The 26,982-nt window shown below is 37.0% G+C and overlaps 1 protein-coding gene across 1 annotated transcript in view; it reads right to left on the reverse strand.

Moving 5' to 3' along the window:
- AKAP9 (A kinase (PRKA) anchor protein 9) overlaps positions 1-26,982 on the reverse strand; it is a 152,593-nt gene that overhangs the window by 44,503 nt on the left and 81,108 nt on the right. Inside the window, exons 19-21 of the mRNA XM_006834394.1 lie at positions 19,964-20,196; positions 3,466-3,628; positions 1,682-1,894 (exon numbers count right to left, since the gene is read on the reverse strand). Coding sequence (XP_006834457.1) covers positions 1,682-1,894; positions 3,466-3,628; positions 19,964-20,196 — 609 coding nt within the window. The remainder of the gene's footprint in view (positions 1-1,681; positions 1,895-3,465; positions 3,629-19,963; positions 20,197-26,982) is intronic.

A 26,982-nucleotide genomic window follows, 5' to 3' on the forward strand; every position in this document is an offset into this window, starting at 1 on the left:
GTCTACCACCCAAAGGCTGGCCATGCAATTACATAAACACACCTGCTCCCGGTGCTGCACCAACTGCAGCATCTACCAGTCCTAAGAGAACAGGAAAGAAAAAAACAACAAAAAGACAACAAACATATGGTAATTGAGATGCTTTCTACTTTCCAGACAGAGTAATGCACACAAAAAAGAATCAGAAGCAAAAGTTGAAGTTGATAATCATCACTGGCAACATTCTAAGAAGTCCCAACATTTCTCGGATATTTACATGTATTTCTTTGCACATTAAAAACGCCAAGCTTAAACCTATATTGAATTTATTTGAACAATCGGAAACAACTTCACAATATTTGAAAAATACAATATCCTAAATAGACGAATTAAAATTAGTGAAGTTACAGATTCATAATTCAACTGCATCATGTAATATAAAGTTGTTGTTAAGTGCCACAGAGTCGGTTCCGACCCATAGTGACCTTGTATAGGGTTTCAGAGGAATGACTGGTGAGCTTGAACTGCTGACCTTGCATTCCAAATGGCTTTGCAGTCTGGCTCATTAACCCACAGCACCACACCAGGACTCCAATATAAAGTTGAGAGAACATTGAAAAAAAAAAAAAAAAGGTTTTAAAGTTCTATCATTGCAAAGACTAATATTTATTTTTGTGGTGCTGTAGAATAAGCACTGGACTGCTAATCGCTAGGTCAGTGGTTCAAACCCAGTAGCCACTCCTCAGGAACCTCATACAGGGCTGCTATAAATCGAAACTGATTTGATAGCATTTAACAACAACAAACAAACTTTACCTTTAAGGTGTCACCTGATTTCTCATTTAAGAAAGACTAAAGGTAGTGTATACATTTAAATACTGAAAGACTTCTAGCAGCCTTTTCAGTCTCTTCAGCTTGCAGGGGAACTCTACCTCCACCTGCTTACTTCTAAGTTAGTTAATCGAAGTATATATATTTCTGCTGCCTCTCTGCTATTGAAAGAATCAAACCTTACACATTTTCAAAATAACCTGCCTCATTATTTCCAGCTTTCTCTTTAGGCAGAGATGTGCGGATAAATGAAGAATGGCCTTTTCTGGCTAACATGTACCAAAGAAAAAAGAAAAAGGATAAAAATAAGTCCTGATTCCACATTAGTCTAGAATAGCGGTGGGGAACGTCTGGCCTGTGGGCTGGAATAATTTGGTTTGACAGTTCCAGCCATCATACTAGGGGTGAGTTAACTGTCTGACCAAATACAGCAGGCTAATTTCTAAGTTGATAATTTTGTATGGCCCGTGAATGATGCTATAAATTTTGGCAGAAAAAAGGTTCCCTGCCCCGGGTCTAGAAATTAGATTTTCTTTTCAGTTTTTCAAGACCTTATATAAAACACAGTGATCAGAGTGCTTGACTGCTAAGTGAAAGGTCAGTGGTTTGAACCCACCAGCTGCTCCACAGGATAAAAAGGTGGAAGTCTGTTTCCGTGTAGATTTAGTCTTGGAAATCCTATGGGGGCACTTTTACTGTGTCCTAGGCGGCTATGAGGAGGAACTGACTCAATGGTAATGGGGGTTTGGTTTGGTTTGTATGTAAACCACATGATAGGGCACTGACCAAGGGGAAAAAGCCAATTTGAATTTTCACAGAACATAAATAGAAACTGGAAGAATATTCCATATACAGTCCGAAAAATACATACGCTGTTCCACTGGGCCTGCCTCTGCTTTCATAGCCTCCTTCTGTCTGGACAGTAACTCTCTTTCTTCTTGGATCTGCTGCTGCTCTGCTTCCAATTCCTGTAATCTATTACCTGCACATAACAACTCCTGCTCAAGACGATCTATCATATCAGATTTCTCCTGAATTTGTCTTTCAAAAACAGTTCTCTCATCTGCATAGCCATCAATAACACCTACAAAGTAAGATTAACAGGGAACTACATTATAACTCATTCCACATTTTACCATTAGATTTTAATATAAACAACAACAGGTACTGTTAGCAAATTTTTAAGTTATTCTAACCTATTATAAAGCTTAAATAATTCTACTGCTGACAATACAAGCAACTATTAACTTAAAAAAACAACAACATAGGATTATTCTGAGCAGTTATTCTACATGAATATAGTGAGACTATTCTGATTCAATAAAAAGCAAGTAACTTGAAGTAGGTTCTTTATAATGAAGCTTATAAAGAGGGGAGGAAGGATAAGAATAAAAATTGAAAAAAAATCAACCAATTTCTAATCTTCTTCATATGACTGACTGAACTCTGTCCTCTTCACTTTTATTGGGATCAATTGATATCAGCTCTCAAGGTGGTTTCTGTCCTACCACCACCTCAGTCAGCCACGACACCTTCTGAAATTTAAATTAAGTAAGATTGGCTTATGATGAATATGATGGACAGGGAAGAAATTATTAATAATTTTGGATGAAAAAAGCCATTGGCAGGATTAATTTTGGTTCAAGAATTTTTCCAGCCAATACTTGGTTTTGTGGGTAAGGGAAGCCCTTAAAATGAAAGTAAGATATGTGTTATTAATTTCTTTCTTTGACATCTCTCTTCTCTTGATCACAATTCAATTCTATCTTCTGAGCAACTGAGTACTGACTGGACACCAACTAGTTTTCTTCAGGTCTCATAGGTGCTTATGGGGTACCTACTGTTGAAGCATAGGATATTTTGGTTGGTTCCTTAGCTTCTTTTCTTCGTTGCTCCATTAGTCGAATGGAGAATCATTTGTTGCACCTTTGAAGGTCATTTGTAAGGAACTATTAACTTTTTATGGGACATTCCATATCGCCTTTTTCTTGTTAATCACTGTGACTAAATATGAAATTTCTATGAACTTTGTATTATTTTACTATGCTAAAGTACCACTTCATGTAACTTACTTTATATTAAATAGATATAACTAGATATTTTCTTGGAAAGCCAAATATAAATCAGATGCTTGTGAAGTGATTCCTATTTTAAATCTGCTAGAGAAGGTTGATATTTTCAGTAATTCTGGAAGGCCAATCCCCCTCCAGAGAAGGTTGGTATTTTCACAGTAATTCTGGAAGGCCAATTCCCCTCCACAGCACCGTGAGACAAAGAAAGCATAGGCCTTTAACAGGCTGAAATTCAGGTTTCACCATTTAATGTGAGCTTGAACCATGTTTCTTAACATCGCTTAGATTCAGTCTCCATACTCTTAAGTTATAAGAGTTGTTTAAGGATGACAGGATTATGGTAATAGCTCATCATTATTCATTTCTGTATTTCTAAAATTTTTACTATTTTCTGTCATTCTATTAAATGTTTACACATACAGTTTAAAAATGTACTTGGAGGCACTTTGAAGATTAGCTGCAACTACTCTTCAGAGGTCACCTTAAATTAGACTAGTGGTTTCTAAACCTGGCTGTGCATCAAGATCTCTATTTTTAGATTTGAAATGTTTCCCGTCTCAGTTGCCAACAACAAGGTACTTACCCTCAGCCTTACTGAGCTCCACAGCCAGCTGCTCCCTGGCCCTCGACTCTTCATGAAGGCGTTCCCGCAGCTCTTCTTGGCACCTCAGGGACTCTGTTGCCTCTTGTTTCTGTCTAAACGACTCACGCATCAATTCTGTCTGCGTCACTTTTGCATGTTCGAGCTAAACAAGGAGAAAAAGGATGTAAAAAGGAAGATAATTAAATCATTGGGAAGACCAGCATCATTCCCCAATCAAAATAAAGATTCTTGAATTGCAGTCACTTAAACATTCACGTTAGTTAAATATTTAGCAAATGTTAAATGTTTGGCAGTAGAAGAAATAATAGTAGAAAAGCTGATTAGCTGTGGACAGCTTTCTGTAAGTGGTGCATTCTGGTTTTACTGAGCAAAAGAAAAGGATTCTTTTGGAAAGAAACCATATCAAATCTCTGGATGTGCATTCTATCTGATAAAGAAACACACAAAGTTAGTGAAGCACAGGCTTTATATGGTATTTGTTAAAAACTTATGTAACTGTGTGCTTGCATGATGAGTTCTATTTCCTTTGTGTTAAATATTCTGTTGCTTGTGACTGCTAGAGTGTCTTCTGTATCGACACCGTAGACGACTAATGATATATGATGAATACGATGGCATCAATGATACAAAATCATAGTGGTACAACAAAAAGAAAATTGATTTATAGCCATGTATTTTAATTAAAAGCTTTAATATTTCTGTCCCTTTGCAAAACATCTATAGGACGCTATATGAATCTTGTTTATTTTTAAAATCTTAGATATAAGGTATTAATCACAACAGTCTCTTTAAAAATACTGCATTAGGTACGTATCAACCTCATTGTTAAGTAAGTTCTAAGGTGACAAAGTAAGACTTAGGATTAAAGCTCTCCATTAGGAGATAACTGGATCACTGTTACTGAATCCACTGCATGATGTTACAGAAAAGCAGTGACCCTACCTTAGTTTTCCAGGCTTGTGACTGTTACTATCTGCTGATCTGTCTTTATAAAGCAACTACATGGGAAAAAAATCTGAGTTCAAATGTTTCTAGTACTTAGTTTTAGATCATTAATACTATTCAATAAATATTAAAAAGCAGTAACAGACTCAACAATGTTGTAAGAATTTTAAAAATTACAAAGTTTATGTATTAGAAACATGATCTTTAAACTTAAAATATGAATCAAATGTAGAGTGGTTTCTAATTTATTGTTGGACAGCAATAATATGTTATGAAATTATGATATTTGATAGTTTCTCTGCTCATCCCATCTGAATGGTATTTACCATAGACAATGGATTTTAGAGTAGTTTACTAAAGCTTTTTATGGCTACTCTAAAGAAATCCCAAAACATGCAGTATGCAAGTTCATACTTTAGTAAGATGCTTTAAATATAATTTATATTTTATTATTTGAAAACAATATGAACACATACTTAAGATTCCTAATAAAACATTAAGTATTAATTTTAAATTATAAAATATTTCTGAAAATATGTGTAATAAATTGTTACCTCAAAAATATTTTTACCTTTGAGTTGCAATGGATATTTTACCTTTAAATAAGCGTAACTAATATAAGCATGTTTTTTATTATAAAGAAATATGACCATAAAGTAATAAACAAATTTGTCCAGTACTCTCCTGATTTTATAGCAACAACCCACATTTAAAAATATATATCAACTACTTCTACATACATATCATGTAATGTTTTCCCTATTAATTACATATATAATAGTTTCTTGATAAAAACATACAACTTCTAAGAGTTCATAGCTATGCCCCAAAACAATAGGAATATTGTTTCTTTTTCAAATTTACTATAGAAACCAACAAAATAAAATGTTTGCTTTAGATAAGAAAATTAAATAACTCTTTGCTTCTATAGTCAACTCTTTGCGTCTATAGTCTAGTCTTTGGTAACGCCTAAACAAGAAAGAGGCATGCCATTCAAAAAGCATGGTCCAAGCCCGCCAGTCGCTCCATGGGAGAAAGATGAGGATTTAAAAGCTTTGGAAACCCTGTACAGGGTTCATTAGGAGTTGGAACCAACTAAAAGCTGCTTAACAACAAGAACAAACAAGATTTATAGTTAGGGTACAATCTATCTCCACTATGCACAATATTGTGAGACATGTAAGTATGTGTAAAGCTTACGTAAATATATTGTCACTTTAATATAAAAGTTTCAGGAGAAGCAATAAAACTAACTTCTGAAAACTATCTGGTTTGTTAAATATTAGCTAGCATATTATAGTCCTGAAAGTCACAAGAAGTGCTGAATAACTTGTAGTTATACTGAGTAACTCACAGTGAATCATTCACAACATATGCTGACAGTGAAATATTAAATACGCAGTCTTTTTACGCTAAAACAGCTATTCTTAACAATGTTTACAAAATCCACTTTATGTATTTCCTCACAGGATCAGGAGGTAGATTTCTTGTTTGGTGCTGTAATCAGTCTATGCCATCGGACTGTAAACACGACCTAACTGACTCAACAGCCAGGCACTTAGCTGTTTCAGACATTACAACGTCTATTCTCTCAAATATTATCACTCTGTTTTCACTCAGGAGTCTCAAAGACAAGCAGGATCTTTTAAAACAGCTCTCCTGGCATTGAAGAGTGGTAATATTATCTCATTCTGCTTTCTTGAATTAAAAACCTAGCCAAGTTGGGGCTCTTAAACCAAATTTAGCCCTTCAACATATCCATGATGAATGCTGAGCAGCATGCCAAACAACAACAAAACAAGGTTCTACTGCATCCACCCTTACTAAAGACACTTAAAATATCACTTCTCAGCATACAGAGGCTTTTAACTAAACATTTTTTTCATACTTACTGAGTAAGGAGGAGTAGGCAGTGAAATTCTAGAAATAAGCTTTAACATGTGCCCATTTCTTTTATGAATAAAATGAAAAATAGAAGTATTAACAATTACAGAGTTATTTTCATCCAAATGTTCACAGAAAGGAAAAGGATTTGGTAAAGGGACACGAGATTCAACCTCATAAATGTCTTCATCTTGTTCTTCCAACCATGAGCCATTCAGTCGGACAGTTGCTAAATAACTCCTGTAAGAATCCATTCTAGAAGATGTAGCTGCCAATCTTTCTCATTTGCTTTATCCGTTTTTCACTACATTTAAAAAGTTCTTCTTAGTTTGTCAAGAAACATTTTTCATAATAGTATGAAAATTCTTTTAAGCACTATCAAATAAATATTACAAAATTAATCCATATAATTGAATACTAAAAGGGAGGGGAAAGACCAGTAAAAAATCCCCATAAATTGAAAAATAAAAAAACCCAACAGATCTCCATCAGTCTTCATCTCCAAAAAAAAAAAAAATTAAATTAAAAAACAAAGAAAAATTAAAACACAAAAACCAAATCAAAATCAGCTAAGCAAGCAAATTAAAAAGATCCCTTTTTCAGCTAGTATAATTAATTAAATCCTTGAAGAACAGAAGAATAAAAAGTATAAAATTAGTTGAGGAATAAAAGAACTTTCAATATCAGGTATGGCTGTGTTAATAAAAACCTTTCAAGCAGAACCTGGCAGGGAAGGTTAAGTTTTAAATCTCCATAGTAGCAGTCTTGAGAAAAGCAGTTGCAAAGTTATTTCCCTGGTTCTTGCTGCTTCACTCAATTCAAAAGGAAAGCCCTTCTGAAGTGAGCTATTCAAAGAGGCTCTCATAAGCTGAGCCAAAGGATTCTAGTCAGTGTCCCCTGAGGAAAAGGTCAGAACAGAGGGTGTGGCTTGATGTCTTTACCTATAGGTACACTGACAGGTGGAATGTGAATTAATACGCCCACAAAAAAGCCTGCCCTGACAGGATCCAAGTTCCACGTCAGAGGACGAGAGCAAGTCATTTAAACAAGTTTACAATGCTTCTAAAATAAGCTGGCACTTTTCCATCCATTAAAAAAAATACTTTAGTTTGAAAATGTGAAATAATTGAGCTCACATTACTAATTCACTTATTCAAATATATCAAATAGTCATACTTATTTCTGGAATAAATTAGCATTTGTTTCTGATATTTCCTTAGGTCTAACATTCAAATTCTTTTTTATAGCCACAGAAACTAAATATAGATAGTTAGGCTATACCTCAATTCTACAATGAATTTGTAAAGTAAATGTTGGGGGGAAAAATCCTTCCTTTTAAGGTGCATTGCATAGGTTGTTGTAAAGTGCCATCAAGTAGGTTCTGACTCATAGCAACTTTGAATAGGGTTTCCGTGGAGCTGCTGGTGGGTTTGAGTCACTGACCTGGAGGTTAGCAGTCCAGTGCTCATTTTACAGTACCACACCAGAACCCCTGCACTGCATACAACAGTTGGTAATTATAGCACATAAAATAGCCTATGAACTCTGACTAAAGTGTAAAAGCCTAAACAGCAGGTGAGAGTAGTGAGTTGGCCTCTGGTTATCCCAGAAACATGGGAGATACTCAATAAACCAGTGACTCTGAACTTAAAAAAACACATGCCTTAATTTTTAATACTAAAAGGTTCTTAATAATAAAAGTTTTTTTCCAACAAAGCAAAAAGCTTTTATTTTGGTTCCTGTCATGGACTGAATTGTGTACCCCCAAAATATGAGTCAACCTGATTGGACCATGAGTTTCATTACATGGGATCTTATGTGCTCAACCCAATCATGTATAAGGGATTAATGTAGGATACAACACCCTTAACTCTGATCACAGCGCTGTAAGGAGTGTTTCCCTGGAGTATGCCTGAGATAAAAGGAAAGAAGAGTGCAGAGAAAGATGGACCTGACTACAACCAAGAAAGAAGAGCTGGAAACTGAGCACATCCTTTCGACTTGGGGTCCCTGTGCTGAAAACCTCTTAGACCCAGGGAAAGACTGATGTCAAGACACAATGCCAGTGGAGAGAGAGCAGCTGAGGACTCTAGACTCATGGAAAAAGAAAGGCTGTGTGTTGGCGGGCAGGAGGCTGATTTCCAAAATGTGCCCTTCAGTTGTTTAAACAATTACATATTCATGTCTGTTTTTGTGAACATTAAAAACAAACAAACAAACAAAAAAACAAAACACCAAAAAAGAGGGAACAGAAGTAAATTATGTTAACCTATGCCACATGGAGGGGATTATAATCATTGCAAAGAAACAAAATACGATTGGCTGAGTGCAAAAAAAAAAAAGAGACACAATGCCAGGTCCACAAACGTTTAAAGGAGACAAAGACCTTCGTCCAGAGTGGACTGAAAATGCCTTCCCTTTGAGGTGACATCCTTGATTTGGACTTCTACATTTAAAACCACCCACTTGTGGTATTTTTGTTGTAGCAGCATTAGATAACTAAGCCAATGCCTGTTCTCTACCTAGTAATTAACTATCCTAAATCCACAAAGCTTTTGACTAATATGAAAAAGCAGGCAATGCCAACAGAAGTCCATTTTATAGCCTCTTTAGTACTAAAAATTATTTAAGGAGCCAATACCCAAATCCTTCATAATGGGCCAATCAGTAAGAGAGAGAAAATGAGCTCAAAATCTGTAAGGATATGGCCCAGGGCAAGAGAGGGGCAGCTGCCTCTTGATAATTCTGGAACTTGGCAATGACAAACTTATTATTACATGAAATCTAGTTATTTTGTGAAGATGTCTTAGCATTTGCACAAGTTGGAAGCCTAACCCTACCACTGCTGCAGTTAAGTTTGATTTTAATGGAAGTGTGGCAGATAGAATTCTCATCCTACCTGTTCAACTTGTAAGAAGTGGCAGTATCATGCTTAATAGATCAGATACCTTTCTTCCTCTGTTCTCTCTGCAAATGTTTATTTTGATAATTGGTTATCTATTTCTCTTATGTGATGCAAAAACAAGTACAGTACGGTAAGTAAGGACTTGTTGTGAAATGCCATCAAGTCGGTTCTGACCTATAGCGACCCTGTATAGGGTTTCTGAGGAGCAGCTGGTGAGCTTGAACCGCCAACCTTGCCATTCAAACAGCTTTGCAGTGTGGTGCATTAACCCACAGTGCCACACCAGGACTTGTTGTTGTTGTTAAGTGCCGCAGAGTTGGTTCCAACTCATAGTGACCCTGTACAGGGTTTCTGAGGCTGTAAATCTTTACGGGAGCAGAACGTTTCATCTTTCTCCTACGGAACCACTGGTAGTTTCGAACTGCTGACCTTGCGGTTCACAGCCCGATTCGTAACCACTACGCTACCAGACCTCTTTATAAATGTTAACACTGAGGTCAAGATAAGAACTAACCACAAAGAAAAGAGAACAATTAGAGAGAAGAAAAGGACTAAAAAAAGCAGTAGATTCAAATGATTTAGGATGATGGCAAAGAGCCCTCATAGCAACAGTTTGATAATGCAGAACAGCAACTGATTTCTAGGAAGGTGACCTCAAATGAAAACCATTCAAGTCATATATGGATGTATATTTTTTCATTTTACAAAGCATGTGAAATGTAGTTTTTTGCAATCAAAACCTGCTCAATTAAGATGACTGTAATTTTTAAAGGGATACTTTTAGTTATCCAGACTAGCTTACTACTCCCAGGTTTCTGATAATCAAGAGCTTACTGTGCATTTGAAAACTATTACTGTATATTTGAAAACTATTACTGTATATTTGAAAACTATTACTGTGTATTTGATAACTAAGGAGCTCTGGTAGCATAGTGGTTACAAATCGGGCTACGAACCGCAAGGTCAGCAATTCGAAACTACCAGCTTCTCCGCAGGAGAAAGATGAGGCGTTCTGCTCACGTTAAGATTTACAGCCTCGGAAACCCTGTGTAGGGTCGCTATGAGTCGGAACCGACTCCACGGCACATAACAACAACAACAACTAACAGTATAGAGTTATATTTCATAAACTAGTTTAATTTTCCTTTTCCTCATTGTAAAAACATTTCTGCTGCTCTCTCTGGATTTTGCTTACTTACTCTGTTGTTGTTGTTGTTATGTGCTGTGGAGTCGGTTCCGACTCACAGTGACCCTCTACAGGATTTCTGTGGCTGTAAATCTTTACGGGAGCAGAAAGCCTCATCTTTCTTCCATGGAACAGCTGGTAGTTTCCAACTGCTGACCTTGCGGTTCACAGCCCAATTTGTAACCACTACGCTACTCTGTGGAGGGACTAAATCCTGGGTACAGACCCTGACTGAGCCCTGACCAGTGCTAATAAGCACACGGGAGACAACCAGATGGCAGTGTCTCTGTGTTTCAATACTTTGATTCCTTATAGTTTAACACAACGATGCCAAAACAGAAACTTGGCACATACGGCTGTTTCACATTCAGGAAGTCTGTTTTTTGAGAAAATGCAGAAGCATGTTGTGTAGGTCTCATTAGTCTCAAAAATCAGTATTAGTAAATGAATTTGACCTTATCCTATAATGAAATCACTCTGTGGGAAAGAGTTCCTTACTCATTATTATCTTCCAAGTATTAAAGGAATTTTCTGATAAATACATTCTACTGGTTCAAACAGTACTTCTTGATTCTGGAAAATGAATTGATTCATTATTATTCCCACAGAACAGATTGATTTCTCTTTTTGCTTGATCCAAGAGTCTCAAAGATAACTTTTCTGTTGTGAAGTGCCCACTGAGTTAGTTCTGACTCTTAGCGACCCTGTATAGGGTTTCCAAGGAGCAGTTGGTTGGTTTGAACCACTGATGTTGTAGTTAGTATCCAATGCTTATCCTACAGCACCACACCAGGACCCCTGCACTGTAGATAATGAAATGTCTGCTAAATAGAGTGTTAAAGTGATAACCTTTCTAAGAACCCAAAGCTTTTTCTGAACCTTGTAATGACAGTTATTCATTCCAACAGAAGATTACCAGTTGGTTGAATCATATGCCTGGTTTTACAGCAGCTGTTTAGGTAAAAGAGAAGTTGTTGCTGGGAGGTACTGTCCAGTCAGTTCTGATTCACAGCGAACTGGTGTGTACCAGAACAAAATACTGTCCCATCTTGTGCCAGCCTCACAAATGTTGCTATGTTTGAGATGATTACTGAAAACACTATGTCAAATCATCTTACTGATAGTCTTCTTCTTTGTCATGGACCCCTCTACTTTACCAACCATGATGTCCTTCCCTAGGGTATCTCCTGAGAATATGTCCAAAGTATGTGAGATGAAGTTTTGTCATTCTCTCTTCTAATGAGTATTCTTGCTGTATTTATTCCAGTATAGAGTTGTTTACTCTTCTGACAGTCCATGGTGTATTTAATAGTGTACATCAACACCATAATTCAAATGCATCAATTCTTCTATGGCCTTCTGTATTCACTGTCCAGCTTTCACAGGCATATGTTTTTGTTGTTATGTTCTACTGAGTTAGTTCTGATTCATAGCGACTGTGTATAGGGTTCCCAAGGAGCAGCTGGTGGGTTTGAACCACCTACCCTTGTGGTTAGTGGTAGAGAACTTAGCCTATTATACCACCCCAGGACTCAACAACTGAAGTATCATGGATTGGGTCAACCACGTCTTAGTCCTCAAAAGGCAGATTTGCTTTTAAATACTTTAAAGAGGTCTTTTGCAGCACATTTGCCAAATGCAATATATTGTTTGATTTCTTGACTGTTGTTTCTGTGGGCATTGATTGTGGATCCAAGTAAAATAAAATCCTTGACAACTTCAATTTTTTCTTCTTCTTTTTTTATCATGATGTTCCTTAAAGGTCAACTGTGAAAATTTTTGTTTTATGTTGAGGTATAATCCATACTGAAGACTTTGATCTTCATCAGTTAGTTACTCAAGTCCTCTTCATTTTCAGTAAGCAAGGCTGTGTCATCTGCATATCTTGGTGGTTAGTAAGTCTTCCTCTAATTCTGATGCTATGAACTTCTTCATATAGCCCAGGTTCTCAGACTATTTGCTCAACATATAGCATGAAGTATGGTGACAGAATACAAACAGACCTTTTTTGATATTAAACCACTCAGTATCCCATTTTTCTGGTTGAATGACTGCCCCTTGTTCTATGTACGGGTTCCTCATGTGCACAATAAAGTATTTTGGAATTGCCATTCTTTGCAATGTTATGCTCCATACAGTCAAATGCCTTTGCACAGTCAATAAAACATAGGTAAACATGTTTCTGGTATTCTCTACTTTCAGCCAAGGTCCAAGGGACATCAGCAATGATATCCCTTGTTCTATATCTTTCTCTGAGTAAGGCTTGAGTTTCTGGCAGTTGCCTGTTGATGTACTGCTGCAACTGTTTCTGAATTCTTTTTCAGCAAAACTTTGTATGTGATATTAAAGATACTGCTTGCTCTTTTTTTTTTAATTATGTTGGATCACTTTTCTTTGAAATGGGCACAAATATAGATCTCTTCCAGCTGACTGGCTAGGTAGCAGTCTTCCAAATTTCTTTACATACATGAGTGAACGCTTCCATCATGGCATCTGTTTTAGAAACCTTTCAATTGGTAGTCTGTAAATTCCTAAAGCCTTGTTTTTCACTAATGCTTTCAACGAAGCTTGGGCTTCTTCCTTCAAAGCCATCAGTTCTAGATCATATGCAATCTCCTGAAACAGCTCAACGTTGATCAATTCTTTTTTGTACAGTGGCTGTGGATTCCTCTTATCTTCCCTTGATGCTTCCATTTTTTTTGCCATTATAAGTAAGACTCATCAAAATACATTTATTATTTTACGGATTTGGGCCTACCATTGGACAAGCTGCTTCTTAAATAAAGGAAAACACTCTCATAAACATTATACAGGATTGCTATGAGTTGGAACTGATTCCACCGCACACAACCACCACCAACCATTGCACCATGGTATCTGATCCTAACTCTGTTTTCTAATACACTATTCTTTTGATTTCCTTTTATCTTTCATTCTCAATCTCCTTTAGAGACTTAGCTAACTTTACTCTCTTTTAAATGTCAATATTTTACCAGGTCAAAAACGTAACTTTTTGTATACCTTCTAAAGCCTTCAAATGCCTCTCCAAAACTCTACACTCTAGTGAATATCTTTACTTGGATTCCTTCTCCATGCATTTCAAAATCAACTTATCTAAAACTGAACTCTATGCATTCCCCCCCCCCCCATCCCCTATCTCTGTTGTTGTTGTTGAGTAGGTTCCCTCTCATAGTGCTCTATTGTATAGGGTTTCTAAGGAGCGACTGGTGAGTTTAGTTCATGCGAAATAACAACTTAGTTAAGGATTCATCCCTCTTCTTATCTCCCTTCCTTATCTCTCACATCAAACACACAGAAGCAGTTCTATGAAATTCCACTTCCTAAACAGCTTGCAAATTGTTTCTCTCCAGCCTTAACTTGATCTATCATCACCTCTCATTTGGAAAGCTTCCTTTTTCCCTACTTCAGCATCTTTCTTTATCACCCTCTTGTTTATCCACCTATCACATTGCTGTCTCAGCAATCCATATAAAACACAATATTGGTAATATTATTTTCCAGCTAACAATATTAGGGTTCCCACACCTTTTATAACAAGAGACTTTGACATATGACCACTGTCTATCCTTGTATATTCAGCTTCTACCTGTTTCCAACATTCCACCATGGATCTTTATGATACAAATCTACTCTTGTTCTTCAAATACACCATACTGGTTTACATAAGCTTCAATTCTGCCACAATTTTCTTCTGACCTATCAACTTACTTTCTACTAGTCCTAAGTCTTTAATTCTTCCTATCCTCCTCTCTTATATCTAACTTTCATATCCACCATTTCACTGAAACTTCTTCTAAGGTCACTGACGACCTCTAGATTTCAAAATCCATTTCTTTCTATACCTTAATGGTGCTGCAGGATAGTGCACTGGACCGTAGGTCAGTTTGAACTGCAAAGTTGGCAGTTCAAATCTACCAGCTGCTCCCAGGAAACCTTCTAAAGATTGCTTTAGTTAGAATCAACTTGACGGCACTCAAAAACAACAATAACATCTTAAAAGAACATCAGCAATAACTAACACAGTAACTCAGTTTCTGAAAGGACATAGGCCAGACTGCCCACACTCAAATTCTAACTCTATCACCTACTAACTTTGAGTCTGGGCAATCAAATTTTCTAACTTATTTCTATGCGTTTGTTCTCCCCTCCCCATTTCAGTCTCTTTTAGCAATTAAGACTGTTCTGTTAACAATTTAAACAAAACGAATCCCTTTTGTTTTCATAACAAGAAAGTTCAATTTTTTTTTGTCCCATTATATTCCATTATAAAGAACCAAATACTGACAAGAGGAAAATGGGATACCATTTCACAAAGATTATTATAACTTTTTTTTGTGTTCATCTGTTAAACATATATATCAGGCTTAAAAGAATTTTAATTATTAATGAGAATCTCATTATGGAATCATTATGGAATATTAGTTACTAAGCCAACTTTAGTTTAAAAGAAAATCTCAGAAATTCTTGTTGCCTTAAAATTATGACTTCTACGAAATAATTCGTTTTTATACTTAGTTTCTATAATGAATTCCTTTTACATAATAGGTTATGAAAAGAAAACTTTATATTTGTTGTTGTTGTTGTTAAGTGCCGTTGAGTCGGATCCTACCCATAGCGACCCTGTACAGGGTTTCTGAGGCTGTAAATCTTTACGGGAGCAGAAAGCCTCATCTTTCTCCCGCGAAGCTGCTGGTAGTTTCGAACTACGATGTTAAGGTTTACAGCCTGATTCATAACCACTACGCTACCAGAGCTCCTTATATTAAACCTGATAAATATGAACGTTATACTACTAATAGTCCCTAGATCAGTGTACATCAAACTCATGTAAAGGACATGTGAAAACACACTTTGCTGGACCTGATCCCTACTTCTCTATTCTGTAGGTATGGTGTAGTGAAGTATTTAATACATCTCTTCTAGCCTTGGTCTTTGCAACTCCTAGCAATGATTCTTTTCCTGGGTATGAGAAGGTAGGAGAAGATGCTGATGGGATGACACGATTCAGCTGCAATGGCAAGCAGCGTTCACTGTGATTGTAAGAACCTGGGATTCTAATGTGACTACAAAATACGCTGTCTCAGAAGTAGGAAGGGAGGATTTCACTACCCTCAAAGAAAAAGAGTCAGGAGTGGAGTGTGTATTTTGGACCCTGAGATCCCTGCACACTGAACTTCCTCAATCCTGGAATAAAACACCGAGACACCAGAGGAGTGGTAGAGAAGCAGGAGCAGCAGCAGAGCCAAGAGCCAGCACAGGAGGTTCAGCACTGGGCTTCTCAGCATCAAACAAGTAAAGCTGAGTGACTCTGGGCAGCAGGCTTGCCTGCAGACTAGGGTGCCTCCAAGCACTTAATTGGGAGAGCCAGGTCTGCTGACCCACTGAGCTTGAGTCAAGTGCCTTCAGGCTGAGCTTATGCTGGAGTGATGTGTTCTGTGGACATTGATCAGCAACCCTAAAAGCGCTCGGTAAAATTGCCAAGCAGCGTCGAGGCCAAGACCAAGGGGCCAAGGGCCAAAAAGAGGTCTACTTGTGGGCCCGGCACAGGAGCGGTTGTCCTGACTGAACAATTGTGTCCTGAGCATTTCTGATCCTGCACTGTAACCTGGTAACCTCCCTAATGAGCCCCATAACTGTGAGTATGGGTCTGGATTCTGTGTGGCCACTGCAATGATTTATCAAACCACGCTGAGCAGAGAGTGTTGTGGGTGGGATGGCTGGTGCCACTTTCTTTGCAGTTGGTCTGAGGCAAGACCTGAGAATTTACATTTATATATAGCAAGAAGTCCACCAGTGATGCTGAGGTTGATAGTTAAGGGAACACACTCTGAAAACTACTTTCTCTAGGAAAAGATTTGGGGATCTGTTCTGTGGTATTTAAATTAAAACAACACAGCAACACTTAATAACACAGTGCTGCTTTACTATTTAGCAAACTGAAAATAATCTGGAATATGCAACCTTTTATATGGTCAGGTTCCTACTGTACCTCACACTACCTGGTAACATGAGTAAACAGTTGCATCAAGGAATGGTCTTTATCTAGGGAATGGAATGGTAGGTAGATCCTACATACTTTGCCTGCTGGTAGCATTCATGGATTAAGGGGGAGTTTCTTTAGTAACCTGTAGGAACAAGTACAATCTCTGATAAGTTGTGACTTATTCACTATTTTCCATGGTGTACGTCAAAAGACAAATATTATACTGCAGTAATTAGCCCATCATAATTTAAAATGACATCAAGTAATTGACAAGTTATTAACCGGGTCAAGAATCCAAGTAAAAAATATCTAATAGCGTTCAAGAAAAGATAAATATTAGTAGTTGTTTTAATGGAACAAAATAAAGTACAAATTACATAAATTAAAATACTAATATGGCTTACAGGAAAACAACAACAAAAATAAACTGGATCATCTGGAAATTCAATATAGAATCACCAAAAGGTTCATGGAAAAGTGAAACTAAAAGATAATGAGATTTTCCCACTAACTTTAAAAAGTCCCTTTGTATAGTTTTCACAGAGCCAAAGGCGTTAACTATGAAGCACAGGCAAAGGTTCTGAAACCAACCATTAAAAAAATGCCTCAATTAGCTCAGGTGATTCAGTGGGCAGCATCATTTATATGTGACTTAAGTTTAACCATTCTCAAAGAAAGCCAACATAGGGCTTAACTAGAAAAGCCAAGATTTAAACTAAATCTTGCTGGAAAATGGGAATTTTAATTGTCTAGCTATGCAATTTCACAACATGACAAAGCACTCATAATTTCAAACCTGAGACTGAAATAAACATTCTGTTTCCATTAGTATAAGCTAATGTGTTGTTAAATCAGTAACACAAATGAAGCTGGTTTTTCGTAATGGCATTCCTTACTAACACTTGGGCTGCTGGCAGTAAAAAAAAATGACTGATTGTTAAGGTTTATGTGTTAAAGATGAGCCCACTACTGTTTTATGCACACAAAAATCATTATTATAAATTGATCTGTGTTTCCCCAAAATATGTGTTGAAATCCTACTGTATACAAGACTGTCTGGAAATGGGGCTTTTGTTATGTTAATGAGGCAACAGCAGAAAGGCAAGACCAGAACAAACACAGACACAAAACATAGTGGGATGTACCATCACAAGCCCAGAAATGCCATGGATTGCCAGCAGGTGCTAGGAGCTAAAACAGTCAAGGAAAGAGCTCACTCTAGAGCTAAACTCTGAAATTGGACTTCGAGCTTTCTGAACTGTGAGAAAATAAATTCGTTCTTCAAAGCTACCCACTTGTAGTATTTCTGTTATAGCAAACTAAGTAATAATAACAGTCATCCTTTTGCAATCGTCAAACACACAAAAATCTGAGTTTTCAGAAATATAATTCATGATGCTTATGAAAAATTTTAAACTATTAAAACAAGTTTTTCAATAATTTTATACTTGCTTTGAAAGAAAGTTTTAAAAAACATGAATTGCCCACAAATAGCATTTTCTTGTGTTAAATAAGTACACATCATCATATTATACTTCCTGAATGTGTCTATGGAAAAAATGCTGAGTCCTACTTAACTGCATATGAATAATTCAGTTTAGCCAGTCTATAAAGAAACAACGCAGAAGTATAATAGTAGCATCGGGCATATTTCCCTGGCTAGTTAATGAATTTTCATGGCAATGTGTGGCAATTTCAGGGAGGAAGACCTCCAACGAGATGGACCGGAACAGTGGTAGCAGCAATGAGCTCAATCTTAACAATTGTGAGGATGGTCAGAACTGGGCCGTGTTTGGTTCTGTTGTGCATAGTGTTGCTGAGTCAGAGCTGACTGACTTGACAGCACCTAACAACAACATTGCTGGAAAGGTAGAGTTCATACTGTATCATGAAAGAAGATTTAGACAGTTTCAAAAGAAGAATGAATCTGGGAAAAATTTGGTTAAGTGTCATATCTGAAGACTATTATCTGGATGGCAATTATTCAGTGGAAATATATGTTGTTTTGATAATGTCTTCTTCACTGAATCCCAATCATCAAGTTACAAAAAAGGGGGAAAGAATGGATAAGGCGGCCAAATAGTAGGTGTTTAACAAATTCATTCATGTTACTGATCAAGAGATGACTCAAGAACTGGCCTATAATCATTAACCTGAGCAAAAGTAAATAAATATGGCATTAAACTACCAAATATATAACAATATTCAAAATTGCTGAGCCCAATAGTCATTACTATTGCAGGAACATACCATATTGAATGAGTTCTTACAGAAATAAATAAGCATCAATGAAAGTCAGATATCAGAATAAGAGCTTTTGTTTCCAACACCTTGAAATACTCGGACTTACAGTACTTTAAATAAAGATACCAAAATAACATTTACTAGTCCTGATGTGGCACTACGGGTTAATGCGCTGCACTACAAAGTCGGTTTGAACCACAAGGTCAGCAGTTCAAGTTCACCAGTCACTCCTCAGAAACCCTATACAGGACTGCTATGAGCCGGAACCGACCAGACAGCACTCAACAACAACAACGTATGTACAGCTGTAATGTATTACAGTATCTACTGACCATGTATCTACAGCTGATGACCAAGACACATAGCTATGATTCTACATTTGTTTTAGGTTAAACATTTTAAAATAATTAAGTGAACTTAACTTCATTTAAAAATTCTGGATCTAGTAACTTAAGACACAGTTATCATACATGGTATACAACTTTATAGAAAATCACAACTTAGGTTATAAATACAATAATTATGTATTTTAAAGTTTTTACTAAAGGTTATAAATACAATAATTATGTATTTTAAAGTTTCTACTAAAGTTTCACTTTAACGTAGAAACTGTCTTGCATTCAAGTTTCCAATCAAGGAATTGTAAAGTGAAATAACATATTCTAATTTGTTAAAAATATATAAAAATCATGTGAAGGAATTACAAATACAGTTTATCAAATTTTAATAGTAGTGTATTATGATATATTAGACAACATGGTTTGTTTTATATATTCTCTGTATCACTGTTACTTAAAATAAATATTTTAATGTAACATTTCATATACTGGTGAAATTAAGATCTCTTTGAGTATTCAAAAGTCACACATGAGGAGAGGGGCTGTGTGCTGACGACTGGGGGGTGGGGGTGGGTAGGTGTTGGGGGGCAGGCTTGTAGGGTATACCCTTTGGTTAGTTGATGATGCATGGAGGGGATTATAACCATGGCAATGAAACGATATACCATAGGATGAATGTAAAGCTCATGTTCTCCCATGTAAACTATCACATAATTCACAATATAAACTTGAAAAGGAAAAAAAGCACATCTGAGAGTCTAGAAAATCTAAATTTTAGCACTGGGTTAATGCTTTGTGCCTAAGAAGAGTAATATTACTATCAGTATTGTTTGTAGCAAAGAAACCAATTATTAAAGGGTGCTTAACGAAATTTCTGTGGACAGTGGAGAAAAAGATTTAGTCATTCCACTGCTTAAAAGAAAACCTATTTCATATTTAATACCAGCTTATCAGAAGTATCAGGAGGTTACCTGACTACTAGTTTCACTTATGGCTTCTAGAAGTTTTTCAACTGCTGCTTGTAGCCGAGAACTAATGTTCAGCATGAGTTCTTCATTTTCAGGGTCTATTTCAGTTCCAGTTAAACCACTCCTCAAAAGCTGCTGTGACAATTCTGTTCCTTCCTCAGTGACTTTGGACCATATGCTGTTGTCGTTTCTTGGCAAGTCACTTCCAGAAAAAGAAGGCATGGATTCACCTGTAACTAGAATAACAATATTTCAAAGGCACACATTAATCATAATTAATACAGCTTTAAAAAGTTACAAACTGAAATTAAATTAAAGCACAAAATCCTTAAAACTGTAAGGTCGTAATAACACTGCAACAAAAGAAAGTGGATTAGGATTCATGATAAATACATTAAATGCAGAATGTTATTTAGTCACTGAGTAGGTAAGAATAAGGATAATGTTATATTGTTGTTGTTGTGAAGTGCCATTGAGTTGGTTCCGACCCATAGCGACCCCGTATAGGGTTTCCAAGGAGCAGCTGATGAGCTTGAACCACCGACCTTACAGTTCAAACGGCTTTGCAGTCTGGTGCATTAACCCACAGCACCACACCAGGACACCAATGTTTTATATATATATATATATATAAATGTTATATGAATACAGCTTTATTAATATTTGGATTATTTAGTATCTTTCCTTTTACAGTAACTTTTACTGTAAAAGGAAGCACCCAGCATGTAGGGATTAGCTAAGTAATAAGGACACATAGGTGATGTCATTCCTAATCTCCAGGACTTGGTAGTCTAATAAGAAAATAAATACATAGAACCAACAGATGAAAAGAAAATCTTGTGCAGTGGGATGGTCAAGATATTTGAGAGGATAGAAGACGTGTCTGAAATTGTCTGGAGCAGATCCTTTGATCTTTGAGCACCACAAGAGGCAACATCACTTGCTCTGGCTACATAGTAAAGGGGCCTAAGCTGACTTTACAGTTTATTGTGGTACTGTGAGTTAATGCGCTAGACTGTAAAGACGTTTGAAGGTCAGCGGGTTAAGATCACCAGTGGCTCCTTGGAAACTCTACAGGGTCGCTATGGGTTGGAACTGACTCAGTGGCACTTAAAAACAACTTTTTGTAAAAGGTATACTGGGAGGAGGTCAGACTGAAGAGCAGTTCAAAGTTAACTATGGGTTTTTCTATCTGTACTTGTCTTAAAATTATTATGTAGAGAAAACTGATCTTATAGGGACAGAAGATAAGCTTTGGAAATGTTTTCTCTAAATTGAAATAAAAACATGTTATTCATCACTTCCATGCAATACAATACTCAATCATGGTAGTATGCTACAATCTAACAATGACATTACCTGAAAAGGAATTGTATATTCACTATTATATGTAATTTATATTAGTTGTCAGCAACTGTCCAAAGTTAACAAACTAAAAGCAGAGAAAAGTTGATTTTCAAAGTGCTTGGAATAAGCATTCAGTTTGTCTCAGTTACCCAAGAAAACAGAGCTATTTATTAAAAGTAGCTGGTACCACATGGAAATGTCTCAATCTCATGCAGCAATGATGCACCTTCAGATACAAGATCTGAATTCAGCCCAGCCCAGACCTTGTATCTGCAGGTCTAAGCACCTCCTCTGTACTGAAGTGAAGGTTTCTTGACTGCTGGAATCTGGAGTGCAAAATGGCACTTTAGGAAATTATTTTAAACGTTTGCTATTACATAGTTCTATCTGATTCCTACTAACACAACTTATAACATTTTATATTTTTATTCCCAATGTTTAAAAAATGACTAGCTTGATATTTGCTTATTATTTGAAGTAGACAGTTTGCTCTGGTAAGTAGGGATTAATAGTTTCTAAATGTTTATGAATTTTAAATGAACTTAGAATTCAAATAACTTCAGACACAAAGTTCAGCCCAAATATATGGCAAAGTTACTACATCAACTGGGGCGGTGCTGTAGGATCAGCAATGGACTGCTAACTGAAAGGCTGGGAGTTAAAACCCATCAGGTGCTTCTTGCAAACCCTACACAGGGTTAGTATGAGTCAGAACCTACTCAACGGCACTTAACAACAACAAAGTTAAGAAGCAGAGATGAGGTGGGAGAGCACAAAAAGAAAGCTGATCCAATTTGTGAATGATCTTCAATTTTATAATCCTTTATGGATTATTGTACACTCATTCTAGGTCAGATAATAGTGTGCTCCCTCAGTGGGCATGGTGGGTGTTATAAAAGTCGTCTGCTCCAGTGGTTCCTAAGGCTCAACTGAAAAACCAACGGCTCTGACCCTCATACAGTACAGAAGAGAAAACTACTATAGCCCTGGGAAGATTTGCCCAAGGTTATGTTGAGCTAGAATAAAAACCAAGGCCTTTAGAGGACTTAAGTATTCCTTCTTAGCATCACACTGCTCCAAAAGGAAGCTGTAGTAAATGAGATTCAGTCCTGGACTTCTAAGGGAGAGGTGGGCATTCTAACACAGAACCATCACAGTGCAGGCTTAGGGGAAAAAAAGAACAACACATTTTCTTTCAACAGTTCCTGGGGAACTCATTTTAAGAACTGGGTCTAATATTCACTCAGGTTCAAGTGACTGATTTCACAGGGCTGAACATTCTCTTCAATTCTATAAACAAAGGTTAATGCTATGAGGAAGCAAACATTAATAAGTCAATTATTTTTTTAAGTGAGGCAACAAGTTCATACATGTTTAAAATTTAAACAAGTTTGGACTTGAAGGTTGAAAATAGATCACAAGTGTTACTTACAAAACAAAGCTATATATTTAAAAATTGAAAAGAAAAAGTTGTTTCATAATCAGATTAAGACTTTCTTTTCTTCCATTTACTAATGACATCAGAAATATTTTTAAAAGTTCATTTTAGTTTTTACAATAATGGTTCCATTAAAAATAGGAAGGATTATCAGAAAATATTCTTACAATTGGAATGCAGTGTGAATATTTTAAAGCCAATGTTTTCTTTATGGTTGATGGGAAAATTTAAAGTTTTATATAATAAATTCTATTAATTCAATATATCCTTCAAGACTATAAATGAACTAGATAAACATACCATAATGATATTAGCGTCACTCTAATTTTATTAGTAAAACTAGTATATTATAGAGTCTTGGTGTAGTGCTGTGGATTAATGTACTGGACTGCAAAGTCAGTTTGAGCTGCAAGGTTGGTGGTTCAGGCTCACCAGAAGCTCCTCGGAAACCCTATACAGGGCTGCTATGGGTTGGAACTGACTGGACAACACTTAACAACGGCAATAAAAAGCACATTATTGTGAGGGAATCGCTGGAGACTCTAGACCCAGAGAAGGAGAGGGGCTGTGTACTGACCACCAGGGGGAAGGCTTTGGTTGGCTGATGATACATGGAGGGGATTGTAACCATGGCAATGAAACAATATATGATAGGATGAATGTAAAGTAATGTTCTCCCATATAAACTATCACATAATTCACAATAAAACATTTAAAAAAATAAACAAACACATTATTGCTCAGATATGGGGTAATTAAATGGAATGTGCACATCAGAACCAATGATGTTAATACTAGCCAAAGTTTTACTTCTACCATAATATTCTATATAGTTTATAAGGGGTCCTCAAAAAGTTCATGGAAAATGCTACTCTGAAAAAGGTATACATAGATTCAAAAAAAGTTTTGCATGAAAGTAAACTTGTACTAACTTGTTATAGCATGTCTGAACAGGATCTTGTTTGAGGCAATCAGAAGGATAAGACAATAGCTTGCAAAGTGCCCCCTATTAACTTTTCTGGTACAATAGTGAATAATTGTTATCAGGACTGACTATGAGGGCTGGAAATGTAAAGGTAGACATTTTGTAGAAAAGAAGGGGAGTGGTTGACTTTGCAGTCCAGGAGTGGAGGTCCTTGGGACCATCAAGGGAGAAGAGCAGAGTGCAGGACCCTACCCAGAGAAACAGTGATGCCAGGCAGAGAAGATGACATGGAGAGATGGAGCGGAGCGGCTGGGGACTCTAGACCTCAGGGAGAGGGGCTGTGTGCTGATGACCAAGGGGCAGGGTTGCAGGGCATACCCTTTGATTGTTTGATGATGTATGGAGGGCATTGTAACCATGGCAATGAAACGATATGCGATTAAGATGAATGTAAAGCTAATGTTCTCCCATGTAAACTATCACATAATTCACAATAAAACATTTTTAAAAAAAGAAAAAAAAAAGTGCACCTGTTAGAGAAACATGACTTCTGCTAAAATTGAAGCAAGAGCAAAATAAAATTTAAGGTGATACTTGAGTGAGAGAACAGTGAAATCACTGATGCTTTGTGAAAAGTTTACGGGGACAATGCTCCCAAATAAATAACATTTTCCAAACGATAACTTGTTTTAAGAAGGAACAAGACAATGTTTCAGATGAAGTCCACAGTGGCAAATAACCCACAGCAATTTACAAGGAAAAATATTAATCTTGTTCATGCTCTAATTGATGGGACTCCTGATGTGGTGCTGTAGGATCAGCACTGGACTGTGAACCACAAAGCTGGCAGTTCAAACCCACCAGCTGCTCCTTGGCAACCCTATTCAGGGTTGCTCTGAGTCAGAACCAAGTAAATAGCACTTACCAACAATAAACCCTAATTGAAGAACAACTGTTAGCAACAAAAACAAAGCCAACACCACAGACATCTCAATTGGTCCAGCTTACAAAATTCTGACTGAAAAATTAAAGTTGAGCAAATTTTCTACTCCACTGGTACCAAAACTGATGTGCTCAGATCAGGTTCAGAGAAGAGTAGAGTTTTCAATGCAAATTTTAAGAGTGGGATTAAGATCCTAACACATTTCTTAGAAAATTATAACAGGAGATGAAAACTGGCTTTACCAGTACAATCCTGAAGACAAAGCAATCAAAGCAATGGCTACTGAGAGGTGGATGTGTTCCAGTCAAAGCAAAAGCCACAGTCATAGTTTTGGGGATGTTCAAGGCATTTTGCTTGTTGATTTTCTGTAGCGCCAAAGAATGATACCATCTGCTTATTATGTTTGTTTTGAAAAAGTTAGCCAATGTTAGTAGAAAAACCGGGAAAGTTTCACCAGAGAGTATTCTCCACTATAATAAAACTCCTGATTAGTCTTCTAATCAAACAAGAGCAATTTTTTGAGTCTGATGGGAAACCATTAGGTATCCACCTTACAGTACTGATTTGGCTCCTCCTGACTTCTTTTCATTTATTAATGTTAAAAAAATCTATACAACTTCCAGCAAGATGGTGAACTAGGCATATGCTCTACCTGGACCTTCTACAAAAATCACATGAGACCAAATGAGACACAAAATGAAAATGATAACCATGAACTTTAAAGGACCTGTCAGAGAAGTGGAATAAGTCCCAGCTGGGAGGAGAAGCTGATGAGCAGGGATGGTGAGAGAGGGATAGTGACTGAACAGTTGGCTAGATGCAGTGTGACCATCGTGTGAGCAGCTGTGGCAACCAAAGGTGGCCTGGCAGAACAGATTTCCTGTAGCCTATGTGAATCTGCTCTTCCAGGCCATCTTCTGACCAAAGGAGTGGCCAACTCCCCCGTTCCTGCATCCTCACCATAGACCCTGCTCTAAAGGAGTTCAGAGCCACATGGCTGGGAGCCAAGCCCTGTGAGGTAGGAGCCTGATGCTTCTCACTGGTGTAAGTAGCGCTTTGGTGCTTGGATTCAGGCAGGCTCAGCTCCAGACCTATAGAACCCACAGAGAAACCACACCAGCATTTAACCAGTCATCCTGCCCTCAACAGACACTGAAATCAGGTCCATTAAGGGCTTTCACAAACTACTGCGAGACTGAGTACCCAGAAAACAGGTAAAACTGAGGACAATAGAAACTCTGTCTAGGGCCAGGAACTCTGCTGTCACATACCTTGTACACCTACCTCATGAACTCCTTGGCTAGCAAGAGTCCCCTCTTAATTTTCTCCTTTCTGGGTCCAACAGATGCACTGTTTTTTTTTGTTTTATTATTGGGTTTGGTTTTTTGGTTTGTTTATTCTTTCTCCTCCACTACTTCTGTTTCCATTCCCTTTAATTTATTCCTTTATATCTCTGCTTTTGTTTTTCCTTCATTTCTTTTTTTCTTCTGTTTCAAATCTCCCCCTTCACCTCCCCGCTTTTTGATCTTTCTTTACTACTCTTTGTTTTCATCTTCCCCCTCCCTGGTTTTCTAAGTATTTTATTTTTTACTTCCTCTCTCTCTCTTTTTTTTTTTTTTCTTCTACAGATTCATTTTCCTGTCCATTTTTTCTCATTTTAGCTATCCTTTTGTTGTTGTTGTTGTTGTGAAGTGCCATCAAGTCAGTTCCAACCCATTGCGACCCTGTATAGGGTTTCCAAGGAGCAGCTGGTGAGCTTGAACCACTGACCTTGCAGTTCAAATGGCTATTCTTAGGAGTCTTTAAATTTTATTACTCTTATTTTCTCTTCTATAGCTCTAGTTCCCCTGTCCCTCTTTTGTCTTTATACCTATATATTTTTTTCCTGGTTGCTGTCTGCAACTTTACTATTTTCTCTTTTCATTGCTGGCCCATCGTTTGTTTATTCTGTTTTGGTTTAGTATGTGTGTGTTGAGAGAAAGGGTTTTCTCTTTCCCAAGACAGCACCTGTGCCCATATAGTACAGAACAACTGTACTCTTGTAGCTCCACCCACTGAGCAAGAGTCAATACCAGCACTTATACCACCTGCTCCATGATAAGGCAACAGCCAACAGAAGCCAAACCAGCCAAACTGAGATGCTCCAACAGAGAACGTGAAAAGTGTATATGCTTCCATTCTCTAACTACACCCACAAGGAACTGCTGGCAAGAGTATAAGAACACATCAACATACAATCATCAATTAAATACAAATACAACAACTCCACAATGCTTCCAAGATAACAGACAATTTCAGCTAACAGAAAGACACATCAGAGAAAGGCTCAAACAAATGACCAACAGAAAAGGTTTCTAAGGAAAAAAGGT

The sequence above is a fragment of the Chrysochloris asiatica genome, unplaced genomic scaffold, assembly GCF_000296735.1.
Source record: "Chrysochloris asiatica unplaced genomic scaffold, ChrAsi1.0 scaffold00010, whole genome shotgun sequence".
NCBI classification, from domain to species: domain Eukaryota; kingdom Metazoa; phylum Chordata; class Mammalia; order Afrosoricida; family Chrysochloridae; genus Chrysochloris; species Chrysochloris asiatica.